We start from the raw sequence: 14,716 nt of genomic DNA, 5'->3' as shown, positions 1-14,716 counted from the left end.
CCAGGACAGACGGTCCTTCCCTCCCTCACCCCAGGCTACTGCTGATCTGCTTTCTGCTGCTGTCCATTGGCATTTTTTGAGGTTTTGTATTCAGGAAATTATTCTATATGCTCTTATCTGTCTCCTTTGACTCATCCTGTTTTCTAATTATAGACGGCAACATGGAGGGTTGATGAGACGTTGCAAGCAGGTAGTGATTCCAAAGCAGTCTAGACAATACAGGTGTCCTGGCTCAGAGCCTATTATGCCACCTGCCACTCAAACTTACCACCCCATCATTCAGTCACCAGACATTCACTGAGCTCCTGGGTGAGCTGAGTCCTGAGAAATCAGACATGGCCCCTGCCCCTGGGACTTGCAATCTTGCAATTACTCTTTCCTATCTTTATTCATCCACTTAATGAAGAATATGTACCAAATAGCCACTCGGTGCAGTTGCATTGTTGGAAGAGACTGGACCCTGGTCTGGTGCAGGAAGTGATTAGAGGTAAATCCTATCCTTCAAGAACATGGAAAAACAAAGCAAAGCAAAACAAAAAAGAACAAAACACAGGACAAAAACCCTGCGAGGCATGGCCTATGCCTTGGGCACTTGTGAGGGAGTTTAAGTGCTAAGGCTGAGCCTGTGGGTATTGTCACTCCACATGGAGAGCCCAAGAGTACTCAGTGCAGCAGGTCAGGACATAAAGAGGCAGCTGAAGTTGGACTGGCCAGTGTAGGCTGTGTGGATAAGGCAGGTTCTAGACTGTCCCCACATGAGCAGGGAAGATAACAAGGGAGGAAAAACTGAAGGGGGTAGAGACAGGTCAGGCAGAGCGGGTGGGAAGGATGTGGAGCTGAGATTCCTTTTGCATATCCTCACACTCCCCAGCAATTGGCTGTATTGGTGAGTGAAGGAGGGAGGAGGAGGAGAGAGTAGAGGGTAGCTTCCTATACTTACAGATAACTAACAACTTACAAAGTAATTTCACTGTTACACCCTATGTAATTCACAATGTATTCTTTTTTGGTTTTACCTTTTCTTTGGGGATGGGAGTTCACACATGTGAGTTTAGGTACACATGCTCTTATGCCACAGGACAGAGAAGACATCTAGTATCCTGTTTATCTATCTTTGCCTTATTCCCTTGAGACAGGATCTCTGCTCAGCATGCTGGCTTCATCACCCAACTCATACACATGGACTGCAAAGGTGTGGGTACCCAAAGAGCACTGAGACCTGGAAATTCTGTAAGCCTAGCTCCGCACACCACAGTCCCCTGTGGTGTAGTGGAGATAGCTCTGGGCCAAGAGATTGCAACAGAGCACACAAGACCCTACAGCCCTAGCACAGGGTTGTGGGAAGTCACTTGCCCCTGTGATACAGCAGCGCTGTCTTCTAACCTTCTAACTGTTGCCATCCAATGAGATAAGGGAATGTGAAATCACTTTGAAGAAACTACAACACTATACACAGCAGGGACTCCTTATCCCCTTTAATGTAACAATTCCAAGGCCCTGGTCACAACAGATGCCACCTCAGGCTAGGTCACTTACCTCTCCCTCCACACTCACTCTAGCCTGCCTGGCTACAGTGCTCTTCAATAGAAACTGAAGCTGGCAGGAGCCTGAAGACAGAATATTCATCTATGTTCATGCATATCCAAGCCTGTGTGCTTTTGTCTTAACCTCACCCCAAATGCCCCGAGTAGGGGGCGGGGGAGGGAGGAAGAAAGAGAGAGGATTATTATTTGTTTTTCATTAAAAATTATTCACCTTGGACTGAGCCAAAAACCTTCCCTGGGCTAGTGACTTCTAAGTTTCCTGTGATGTAGAAAAGTTGGCAAACACAGCAATAGATAAAACATAGCCAAGCACTGCATATATGTATCACATTAACTACTCTCAAAGCTCTCCCTCCAGATGAGGGAGCACAAGGACATTGTAGGTTGACAACCCTGCCTTCCTCCCCCAATTCTTCCTGACAGAATCCCAGACCTTAGCACTTGGTCCAAGAGGTAGTGATGGAGTTGACAGAAAAGAGTACAGCTTTGGCTATGCTTAGAAGATGTAAACAAAAGGATTCATAAGAAACTGACTCTTGACTGCAAAAGAGAAAGTTAAGAGTAGCAATGGGGAAGGGCTGGGTAGAATGACGGACTTGACATGATTACAAAATTATACTTTTTATTATCAAGGATCGTTCTTTCTCTTTATACTGACCCCCTTTTCTGCCATGTTTGAAAACCCTCCTACTCTGGAGACATTTTGCCCTTCATATGTTTTATTAGTAGTCTGTGCGTATAAACTCCGAGGAGCAAAAGTAATATCAAGGAAGAATGTTGCAAAAAGCATCTCGTTTCTCCTCAAATAAATCATTGTTTAACCCACTGGTGTACCTTGCCTCAATAGTCAAGAACCAGCTTCTCTGACTCACATATAATGAATTTCTCCTTCTCCACAGCTTCCAGCAGGCAGCAAAGACTGGCGGGTCTCCATGCTGCCTTTCTGACTCCCTAGAATGGATGTATGTGGCTGGAAAGAAATGGAGGTTGCTCTGGTCAATTTTGATAACTCAGATGAAATCCATGAAGAGCCAGGCTATGCCACCGACTTTGACCCAAAAGGCCGGCCTAGTAGCAGTCCCTTTCCCAACTGGAAAGTCCTCATCAGTGACAGCACCAACCTTGAAACTGCCTTCTCCAAGATCCCAGGAGAGTTTGTGGATCCCCCCGGGCCTGAGCCAGTGGTCTTAAATGAAGGAAACCAAAGGGTGATCATTAATATTGCTGGGCTGAGGTTTGAGACTCAGCTCAGAACTCTCAATCAATTCCCAGAAACACTCCTAGGAGACCGGGAGAAAAGGATGCAATTTTTTGACTCCATGAGGAATGAATATTTCTTTGATAGAAACCGACCTAGTTTTGATGGAATTTTATATTATTACCAGTCCGGTGGGAAAATTCGGCGGCCAGCCAATGTGCCTATCGATGTTTTTGCTGATGAGATCTCCTTTTATGAACTGGGTAGTGAGGCCATGGACCAGTTCCGGGAGGATGAAGGCTTCATCAAGGACCCCGAAATACCACTGCCTACCAACGATTTCCACAGGCAGTTCTGGCTTCTCTTCGAGTACCCTGAAAGCTCCAGTGCAGCGCGTGGTGTGGCTATGGTCTCGGTTTTGGTTGTGGTTATCTCCATCACCATCTTCTGCCTGGAAACCCTCCCAGAGTTCCGAGAGGACAGGGAGCTGAAGGTGGTCAGAGATCCCAGTATCAACACAAACAAAACAGGCCTCTCTCAGACCATGTTCACTGACCCATTCTTCATGGTGGAGTCCACCTGCATCGTGTGGTTCACCTTTGAGCTGGTGCTCCGGTTTGTGGTCTGCCCGAGCAAGACTGACTTCTTCAAGAACATCATGAACATCATCGACATCATTTCCATCATCCCCTACTTTGCGACCCTCATCACGGAACTGGTCCAGGAGACAGAGCCAAGTGCCCAACAGAACATGTCTCTGGCCATCCTGAGGATCATCCGCTTAGTAAGGGTCTTCCGCATCTTCAAGCTCTCCCGCCACTCTAAGGGGCTGCAGATCCTGGGGCAGACACTGAAGGCCTCCATGCGAGAGCTGGGGCTGCTCATCTTCTTCCTCTTTATAGGGGTCATCCTTTTCTCCAGTGCCGTCTACTTTGCTGAGGTTGATGAGCCAGAGTCCCACTTTTCTAGCATTCCTGATGGCTTCTGGTGGGCAGTGGTCACCATGACGACCGTAGGCTATGGTGACATGTGCCCAACCACCCCAGGAGGGAAGATTGTGGGTACTCTGTGCGCCATTGCTGGTGTCCTCACCATTGCCCTCCCTGTACCTGTCATTGTCTCCAACTTCAACTACTTCTATCACCGGGAGACTGAGAATGAAGAGAAACAAAACATCCCAGGAGAAATCGACAGAATCCTCAACAGTGTGGGCTCCAGAATGGGGAGTACCGACTCTCTTAACAAGACCAATGGCAGCTGTTCCACAGAGAAGTCCAGGAAGTGATCAGTCTGGGGCCCTAAGAGTCTGGAAACCTCCCTCTCTCCCTCTTCTCACTGTTTTCCTAGATGGGAACTTTGTTTTATGGCCAACAGGCCATCTCTGACTGTTAGCTGTTTTAATAAATCCATTTTCTGCTCTATTTCCTGGGCTATTTCTTCTTAATGCATCGCAAGAATTCACCTCCTTTCCTTTCCTGTGAAAGTTGTAGCTCTGTCTCTGCACTGGAGCAAAGGGAATTACCTGTTAGGATAGAAGTGTAGAAGCCAAACCTGCCCAGGCCTAGCACATCAGGACCTGTCTTTTAACATAATAAAGGTTAAGAAGTATGGGGTTTGGTCTTCCTTAAAATGATGCATGCTAAAAGACTAGAACCGGGCTGAGAAGGTGGGTAAAGAGCTTGCTGTATAAATGTGAGGACGACCTGGGTTTGAATCATCAGCACCTACATAAAGGCTAGGCAGGCATGATACCATCACTAAGGAGACAGAGACATGAGATCCCAGGCACACACTGGCTAGCTAGACTAGACCAATTGGCAAGCTTCAGTTTCAATGAGAGATCTTGCCTCAAAACATAAGATGAGGAGTGTTAAAGAAGACACATAACATCAGGCTTTCACACATACCTGCGTAAATATGTATACCCTCATAATGTAAATATGCATGTGCATATATATGTAAAAAATAAAAATAAAGTGGAATTTAAGTAAATAAAATAAAAGGCCCTGAGCTGTAGAAATGAATTATTTAGTAGTAAGGCCTGTTTATCATTGCATAAGCTAGTCCATCCATTGACATTGTATCACTGCCTCCCACTATAACCTGTGCAGCTTGATTGAATATTACCCCGTTGCCTGCCTGTCTGGCAGGAATGAGCTTATTCTACACAGGCAGTTGTACCCCTCCCTTTGGCTAGCAGACTCTTCAAAGTACTTCAAGGAATTGGAATCTCAGAGAAGGAAAATGCTGAGCCCTGGCACCAGCCAGAGGGGAATTGGTCCCCAGAAAGAGATTTCCAACTTGCCAAACCATCTTGCAGGAGAGACTAGAGCAGACATCGTGATGGGTCAGTGACCAGCTGGACCACACCTTAGCTGAGACTGCTTAGCCATACAAACCACTGGCCCTCTATTTAAATCATTCTCATGCTGAGACCCCAAAGACTGACTTGGATGACCACTGTATATCTTTCTCCACCTTCCCAATGTGGCCACATTAAAGAAGTCTTTCTTCTGCAGAAGCCACAGTTCTTACCTCAAAGGGAATAAGAGTTTATTCTGGAGCTAAATCTGAGTAACGGTGGCTTGAAAGCACAGATTCGAGCTATCCCAAATTTCATATTCCAACATGACAGTAGTTTCATGAAGTTGTATCATAATAGAACATAGAAAGTCACAAATCAAGATACCAAGTAGGGCATTACAGCAAAGCTTGAATACGTCTACCGAAGTCCTCAGACATATTTGATGACACTTGTAGACTTTGGCTGATAGAAATTAATAGTTATAAAGATAAGGCATCTTAAGGGTTTTATCCTGGGTAGACGAGATGAGTCTACCAGTAAGAGTTTGCCTCCAACTGTCATGACCTGAATTTGAACTCTAGAACCTAGAAGATCAAGAGAATCAGCTCCTATAAGTTGTCCCTCCACATGAGAGGCATGAACTATACACACACACATACACACACACACACGACTCAATAAATAAACGTATTAGTTTCTTTTCTATGGCTGGAATAAAACATGGTGACCAAAGTAACATATAAAACATGAGTTTAACCGGATTTACAGTTCCAGGGGATGACACGGGATGACACGGGATGGCAGTGTGGTGGTGGCAGAGTGAAAGCAGGTGGCTGGAGCAGCAGCTGAGGGCTCACATCTGGATCCACAGAGAGCTAACTCACAAGAGTCTTTCGGAAAAACTTCAAATTGCTTCCTCCAGTAAAGCCACACTTCCTAACCATTCCTAAACAACCACCAACTGGGGGTCAAATACTTCAGACTTATGGTGTACATTACATCCAAACCACCACAATAAATGAATATCAAAAAAAAAAAAAAAAAAGCTTGGCCAGGCATTGGAGGCACATGCCTTTAATCTCCAGGACAGGTTCCAAAGCTACACAGAGAAACCTTGTCTCAACAGCTTACCTGAACAAGGAGGAGCTAAGGGCCACTAGACTGATAGCTGGGAAGCCAACAGGGGTCTGACTCGGACCCCCCTGAATATGGGTCTCAGCCAGAAGGTCTGAGCAGCCTAAGAGACCTCAGACAGTGGAGCCAGGATGTATCCCTGGTGCACAAAAGGACTTTGCAAACATATCCCCCATGGAGGGATAACTGCCTTATTCTAGAGATAGGAGAGAAGCCCTAGTCCCTACTTCACAGGACCTGTCAGATCTACATGACCCCAACTGGATGGCATTCCCCTACATATTGTATTGTGGTGGGGGGTTGGGAGGGGAGGGTGTTTAGAGTGCATGGGAGAGGGTAGAGAGGGCGAAAGGGAGGGAAGGAGGGAGGGAGGGCTAGGGGGGAGGGAGGGAGGGAGGGAGAGGGAGCTGGGATCGACATGTAAAATAATAAAAAAAAAAAAAAAAAAAAAAAACGCTTTGACTCCAAAATTTGAGTTGAAGAACAAGTTACTGGGGAAAAGTATTTCTATTTTTGTTTCCACAGAAAATGAAAAGATGTAGATTCCTTCCAGACTAATGTGGTTTGATCACACCAGACCGCCTGAAACAGAGTACAGGCTGATCCTACATTCCAAACAGCTGGACAAAACAGCCCTACAGACTACAGCTAGGATGTCTGAATCTTCTTCGAATCCCCCAAGACAGCGCCCCTTACCAGCAGGAAGTAGTTTGGAAAGAACGACGCCCAAATTCCCAAATATTGTGTATAAATGTTTGTTTTCATTTAATTGGACTTTGTTATATAAAATTAAATAAAAAATACTCTATATGCATAAAAAAAAAAAAAAGAAAAACCTCTAAAGGTTTACAGTGTGTTTTAAAATATACGTAGACATGGAAAAAAATAAAATGGTTTTAAAAAGAAAAAAAAAAAAAAAAGAAACCTTGTCTCAAATAAATAAATAAAGTTTTCCCTTGATAATAGAAAGCATGTTAGGTCAGACCCAGGAGTAAGCAAGGAATGGCTATTAAAGGTGGTAAAGATAAATTGTAATCCTGCTATGGACCTGCAACACTACAGCCTTTCACAACCACTGACGTGTTAATGTGGTCATCAGCCTTGCAGAAGGTTCAGTGGAAGGTCTGGTTCTCCTGGGAACCTGCATTCACACACTATTAATCTGGCTCTTTTAATTGGCTTATTAAGGATGAATGGCAGAACCTAGCTCGTTGCGGCTGCCAGAGCACAGGTCCTGACTCTGGTGACTCTAGGAGCACTCCCATGTTATAAATGAACAAACGAATATGCCCTAAGGTGACACAGGAACAAGGGCAGTCAATCTCCGACCTTTGAGTCTCGCGTTCTTTCCCTTAATGGAGAAGGTTTGAGCAGGCTGGGGAAAGAATAAAAGGAGTTTGAAATTGATTTTCAGTCCTCTGTTCAGGGTCACTTGTTCCCAAACTCCTCCCAGCCTATGAAAGTGGTACACACCCTACCTACCCCCTTCATTTTCAGCACGTTCCTTAGACAGTGGACAGGGTGTGTGTGTGTGTGTGTGTTCCTTTGGTTTTTTGTTTTTTGTTTGTTTGTTTGTTTGTTTGGGGGGTATTGGGTTTGGGATTTGGGGTTTGTTTGTTTACGGCTTTTACCTGGCCACTTCTAGAGAACAGCACAGACACTGCAGATCCTGAGAATGAGTGAGAAATGTGCACAGAGGACAGATCTAGAAACACAGATAGGTCTGCCCACCTCAGGGTTCATCCCCCTTAGATTGGCCAGGAATTGGCCAGTAGCCTATGGGGCAGCTGGAGAAGGAAAAGCAGGCATGTATCCAGAGGCCAGGCTTACCTAAGGATGACAGGTGGGTCAGGCTGACCTGAATTAAAACATGACCTTCCCAAGAGAGGAGACTGATCAGCCCACCAGGCTCCCAGATTGAGAGAATCAGAGTCCCAAAGGACAGAGAAGGAAGCCTGTACTCTGTCCCTCCCAACTGTCCCAGTACCAAAACACTAGCCATATAACAAAGGTAAGTCAATGCTAGTACTATGTTCCTGGGTCCTGTGTGACTGCACAACCCACAGTACACAATTCCTCCATGTATGTCAGAGTTCTTCAGGAAAACAGAACCAAAGGCAGATGGGTAGGTGAGTATGAAGATTTGCATAAAAATATTTGCATACCTAAGCTCACACACACCTGCAACATTATATATGCAGTAATCCCTTTTATGCATGGCAGATACCCCAGGAAGTACTGGTAACCTGCAGGGTAAGCAGGCAAGCTGGAAACCCAAGAGCACTTGTTGCTTTGTTCCTGTATGGAGGCTAGCAGGCTCAAAACCCAAAACCCTCAAAAGCTTCTTTGTACATTGGATTACAGTTAACACAGGAACTCACAGCTGAACAAATTACAGAGATAAGTATCTGTGGAGTACTTAGTCAGGAATGAGACATTTGTATCACCCACCCTTCCCACAAGGCTCAGGGAACATCTCCAAAGAAGGGTGGAAATATTCTAAGAGTCTAAGAAGACTAACATGGAACAGTGTCTCCTAGACATGACAGGGTGACTGCATTCCCCAACTCACAACAGCTATGGTTGGCTGCCCAAGAGCTCACCAATCAAAATTCCAGCAGAGGAGACCCTCATGAGCCCCCATTCTAGCTGAAGAGCTATGGATAGTTGGGGGCTACTAGAGAAGGGAGTCGGTTTTTGGGGATGGAGCATGTTCCCTTGTAAATTGACTGTGATCCAGTGGATGGCCCCACACCCATTCATGTATGGGCACCCCAAATTTGGCTCAGTGGGGGATATCAATGGATGATTGACTGATTGATTGACTGATAATAGGTAGATGACAGACAGACAGATGATAGATAATGATAGAGATGATAGAAGATAGATAGACAGACAGACAGACAGACAGATAGATAGATGGTAGATGATAGGTGATAAATAGATGATGGATGGATAGATAGGCTGACAATCAGACAAAAAGAGGGATTTGGCTCAGTGGGTAAGAGAGATTACTATTCTGGCAGAGGACCTGAATTCACTTCCAAGTACCTGAGTCTGGTGGCTCGCATCCCCCTGTGACTCCAGTTCTGGGAGACCCAGTGCCCTTCTCTGGCTTCTGTGGACCCCTGCACACATGTGCACATGCCCACATACACAAGCAAACATGCACACAATGTGTGTAGTTTAAAACATCTTGAACATCTAGAGGGTTCTGAGTGGAAAATCCTCTAGACTTGAAATCAAAGATCTGTCTGGATTCTAACTAATTAGGTAATTTTCTTCTCAATAGACTAGTTTCCTTAAATGTAAAATAGAAATTTAAATTTAATAAGAGAGTGCTAGAAAGATGGATTAGCAGTTAAGAGCATTTATTGCTCTACCAGAGAACCCAAGCTTGATTCCCAGCACCTACATGGGGGCTCACACCAGCTCTAACTCTCTAGTTCCACAGGCTGTGACTCTTTCTGGCCTCTGCAGGCACAAAGCATGCCCATGGTACACAAACACATACATTCAGGCAAACACCTACACACTACAATAAGATAAAAAGAAATGAATGATTTCAAAAAGAAAGCTAAAGCCGGGTAGAGGCGGTACACACCTTTATCCCCAGCACTCTGGGGGCAAAGGCAGGCGGATCTCTGTGAGTTTGAGGCCAGCCTGGTCTACAAGAGCTAGTTCCAGGACAGAGAAACCATGTCTTAAAGATCAAAAAGAAAAAAAGAAAAATTGTCTCACAGTGAAGGTTTCTCTCACTCTAGCCCACCCTCCAGAGGGAGCAGGGCAGGAAGTCCTCCTTGTTTTATACTTCTTCACTCAGTGGCCAGCAGTGTTCCATGGGGCCATCCACAGGCAACGAACTTGCTATTTCTTTTATCTTTGTTTTTCTTTCTTCCCATCCCAACCCCCAGCACCTCTGACTACTAGGGAATTAACTTGGGACCACATACATGGTAAACAAATGTTTTTATTGTTGAGTTTCATCCCCAGCCCACTTTTCCCTATTTATTTTGAGACAGAGCCTAATTAAATTGTCCAGGCCGGTTTTGCACTCAGTTTTGGTTGCCACCAGGCCCATGTGTGAGTTCCTGTCTCTGATTCTTACACTCCACCTCTTCAAACTGTAGGTAGGGCTCAACATAAATTAATGAGTTGTTACTCTACAAATGCTTTCTTCTGGAACAGTTACCAAATGAGCTTGCCTTTATAATCCTAGTCAGATCACAGTCCTTGGCAGAAGGAAACTGAGCCTAGGGACAGAATAAAATTGATTCATGGGCTGGGGAGATGTGGAAACCAATAAAGTGTCTGAGAAGCACAGAGACCCAGAGTCCACATTTATAAAAATCCAGTGTAGTGGCATGTACTGTTATTATCACCGCTGAGGAGGCAGAGGCAGGCTGGTTCCTGGGGCTCTCTGTCAGATAGCCTAGCCTATTTGGCATGTACTAGAACAATGAGACCCTATCTCAAAAAAGAAAAAAAAGTAGACAATATATGAGGAATGGCATTAGAAGTTATTCTGTGGCCTCCACAGGCAAAAAAAAAAAAAAAAAAAAAAAAAAAAATGAGCATATATGCACAAACGCATATAAAGCAATCCTTTAAATCAATAACTATAATAGGCCATTCTTTAGGTATCAAAGATGATGGGAGATGTCATTCTATAAATATGTTTCTCATACTGGTTAATGAATAAAGCACTGTTGACCAATAGGAAAGCAAGATAGGCGGGACTAGGAGACAAAGAGGATTCGAGGAAGTAGTAAGGAGAGTCAACATGGAGAATCTGGAGAGAGCAGGACGCCGGCTCTCGGTAAGATGAGACCATGTGGAAATACATAGTTTAATAAGAATGGGTTAATAATTAAGACAAAGCTAGCCGATAAGAAACAAGTAACTAGACAAAAGAATTATATCTAATACATAGTCTCTGTGCATTAATTGGGGCTGGCGCGGTGGTGGGACCAGACCGGTGACGGGCAGAAAACCTTACTCCTTACCCATATACATAAAATAATTACATCACCCAATATAGAATGTAGACTATAGCCAAGGTTTGAATAATATTGTAACTAATAAGCATCTGTTTTAGCTACTTTACCTCAATCCCTCTTCTCCCCTACCAGATCAAAGAAGTTGTGGCATAGTCCTGCATAGCTCACTCCCCAAGGTTCTGGGACATTGAACAGCCTGGTTGGAGACACCTCTGCTAACCCACCCTCTCTCATCCACTTCTGTCTACTGGTCTGAGAAGGGACTTTTTACATGACTGCATCACAGTCACTTGGGCACAGACCCAGTGCAGCCTGGCAACGTAGCCTCAAGCTAAGACAGTTGCTCATACACAGCTTCCCTCACAGGCATGTCAGAAGCTCACCCTGATGGCCTACTCTGCCTTACTCAATGGGAGTCCACAAGCTTGGACAGGACAGAAACTCAGCCCAAACTGAACCAATTTTGTTCAGATTGTATGGCCCCCATGACTGAGAACTACAAGTAAGGTGGCTGCATCTGGGGGACTCAAACGCCACCTCAAAGCTCCTCCTCTCATCCTTGTTCTTCTGGATGGTCTCCATGCACCCTGAAGCAAGCATTCTCCAAAGGGCAGGATGACTAGCAGTCCTCAGAGCAGAGCTTTATCCCCCTTAACCAAAACAGAGAATATGCATGCATACATACATACATACATACATACACACATACATTTGTGTGTGTGTGTGTGTACACATAATTCCCTTTAACAGTTGATTCCTCATTTAAAATATTAGCATTAAAAGGTGCCTGTTTTTAGCTTACAGTAGGCATTTGTTGAATTAAGTGTCCCTTTAAGCTCTCCTTCCCAACTACCCTAAAGAGAACAAGCTGAACTAAACTATGGTAGAGTCTGAGAACTCCCTGACCAGACAGCCTAGCCGAAAGGAGAATCTCCTTCAGTGAACGACCCTGTCTCAAGACAGCACAGCGGGGTGCAGTAGACAACACTGGCCTCTGCATGCATATGGGTGCAAGTACCTGCACACTCACACACATGTACCACACACATGCAAGTACATGAAGCAGGGGCACCAAAGTCTTGGTGATTATTGAATGGAGGTTGCATATCTATGCAGCTCGTATTTACTCTTTTTATATATGCCTGAAATGTTTCTGATAGGAAGTGTTTAAATCTCTGGCTTCCACTGGGAAGTTAGAAGATCATCATGGGCTGGTTGGTTTTTGTCAACTTGACACAAGCTTAGATGTATCTGGGAAGAGGGACTCTTAACCGAGAAAACGCCTCCATCAGATTGGCCTGTAGGCAAGTCTAATGATTGATGTGGAAGTTCCCAGCCCACTACCGGTCCTGGACAGTGTGAGAAAGCAGGCTGAGTAAGCTGCACGGAGCAAGTCAGTCTGTTCTGTTCTTCCATGGCTTCTGCTGCAGGCCTTGCCTCCAGCCAGGGTCCTGCCTTGAGCTCCTGCCTTGGCCTTCCCAGATAATGGGCCATAACTTATGATAAACCCTCTCCTCCCCAAGTTGCTTTTGGTCATGGTGGATATCACAGCAAAAGAAACCTAGGACAGGCCACCCAGGTAAGCACAAATAGTGGACGCTGCCTCTCTGGGCTCCCTCTAGGGTTCCTGACCTCACTGCAGGGAGTTGGTGTCTGGGTTGAAGACACTATCCTAGAGTTGTGTAAAACTGTCCCTGAGAGTGCTGGCTGCCTACAGAAGTCATCTTGCTAGACTGGGGTAGGGAATGCAACTCCCAAAAAAAAGGCTCTCGTATTATGTGTCCTGGTGGATCGGATGACTTTGGGTCATGGAGTCTGTGGCTTTTTCTAAGCGGTGAGGAAGAACTTTCAACGAGGGAAGGAGCCCACCGGGTGTCTTCTCAGGCTTAGAGAATAGCTTCCGGCCCTGCCCCACCCCAGCCTGCCCCCAGACTGCACTGACAGATAAGCAGAACTCAAGAGAGCAAGGAAGAGGAAACCCAAACCGCAGTGAAGGTTTTTCTGATGGCCCTGATATGTCCTTCCAGGGCTTTCCTTCAAGAAGCCTGGCACTTCCTCTCCCTCAATCCTGGCTTCTTGCACTGCCCAGCAACTGATGCAGCCTCTGCCCACCTCAGCAGGCTCAAAAGCACAGAGCAACCCCACCGCCACCCCTGCTGCCCAGGAACAGGGAGCACACAGGGCCCAGAAGCCAGGAGCCCACCCTTTCCCTCCCGATGGGATCTAGGGTGTGGGGACGGAAGGAAACTCACAAGGTGCCCTTCCCTGCTCAGCAGTTGATTGGAGCGTACTGAAAGATGAAACACACCCATCCGCCCGGTTGAGTGGAGTGCCTACTCAAAGGCCCTTTGAAGGGAAAGGAAGAAAGACAGCCCAGTCTCCCCAGGGACAGCTGTCAGGGGAACGTTTGCCCTCAAACAGAGAGATGAAAAGGAGCTGGAGGAGGCAAAGAGCACAGCAATGGGGAGAGGCAGATCAGACAAACTTTTGTTATGGAACCTCAGGGGAAGCGGAGGAAAAGGCTTCCTTCGAAATGTCAAGGGATAATGAATGCTATTTTACTCCCATTGCAGAAGTGTCAGTCAGCAGCTTGGGGAGAGAAGGCGTGATTCTCCTTAGAGATGATCTTGTACTCCTCAGAACAAGAGGCGTGATGGCTGAGCTTCCCTCTCCATTCCCCATGGCTCCCGCGTGCACACAATATAAATATGACTATACAGAAGCAATAAAATCACCTCACTCGTAAGATTATCATGAGATTTAAACAGAGTGCTCTGTGAGACTGTTAGCCAGTTGTAAAGAGTGCTATGCAAAACCAGAGTTAGTAAACCCTGACTTGAGTCTTAAATGAATGATAAATACCCTGTGGGTGGTGGGTAGAGCTTAGGGTAAAAGCCCACCTGTAGCTTGTGAACTTTCCAGGGGTCACAGCTGCATCTCTGAGTTTTAAACCCCAGCACAGTGTTGGGTACCTGGAAGGACCAAGTCAGAGCCCCCCCCAAGCAGCCCCCCCCCCCCGTGCCTCCCAAATTGACCTTAGTTATGACCCACCTACACCTACCTGGAAAACTGTTTGTGTTTTGGTGGTGATGGTGTATGTGTGCATGTGTGTACTCACACACATGCATGTGCAAATGGCATGCATGTGGGTATGCATGGGTGTGTGTTGGGAGGAGGGGTCAGAAGACAACCTTGAATGGCATTCCTCAGGTGCTGACTTTTTTTTCAAACAACCTCTCAGTGAACTTCCCAAGTGGGCTGAACTGATTAGCCAGTAAGTTTCAGGAGAACACATCTGTTTCTCCCTGTCCAGCCCTGGGACTAGCATGTCTCAACTAGCATGACAGGTTCTGTTGCTGTTGTTTTGGTTTTTTGTTTTTTGTTTGTTTGGTTTTTTTTCAATGGCGGTCCTGGGGATCAAACTTTATGGTTTGAGCGCACTTTACTAACTGAGGTAACTTCCAAGCCATTGTTTGTTTTCTTGAGACTGGGGCCCCTGGGTCTCATAAAGTATAAACTATACAGCCAAAGATGA

The 14,716-nt window shown here is 45.7% G+C and overlaps 1 protein-coding gene across 1 annotated transcript; it reads left to right on the top strand.

Moving 5' to 3' along the window:
- Positions 1–2,500: 2,500 nt before the first annotated feature.
- Positions 2,501–4,027, top strand: Kcna10 (potassium voltage-gated channel subfamily A member 10). The gene has a single exon (XM_051177784.1). The coding sequence runs from the start codon at positions 2,501–2,503 to the stop codon at positions 4,025–4,027; it is 1,527 nt and encodes a 508-aa protein (XP_051033741.1).
- The last annotated feature ends 10,689 nt before the right edge of the window (positions 4,028–14,716 follow it).

Source organism: Phodopus roborovskii, unplaced genomic scaffold (assembly GCF_943737965.1).
Source record: "Phodopus roborovskii unplaced genomic scaffold, PHOROB, whole genome shotgun sequence".
Lineage (NCBI taxonomy): Eukaryota > Metazoa > Chordata > Mammalia > Rodentia > Cricetidae > Phodopus > Phodopus roborovskii.
The sequence above is the reverse complement of the archived record's forward strand: the minus strand, read 5'-3'. Positions and strand labels throughout refer to the sequence as shown.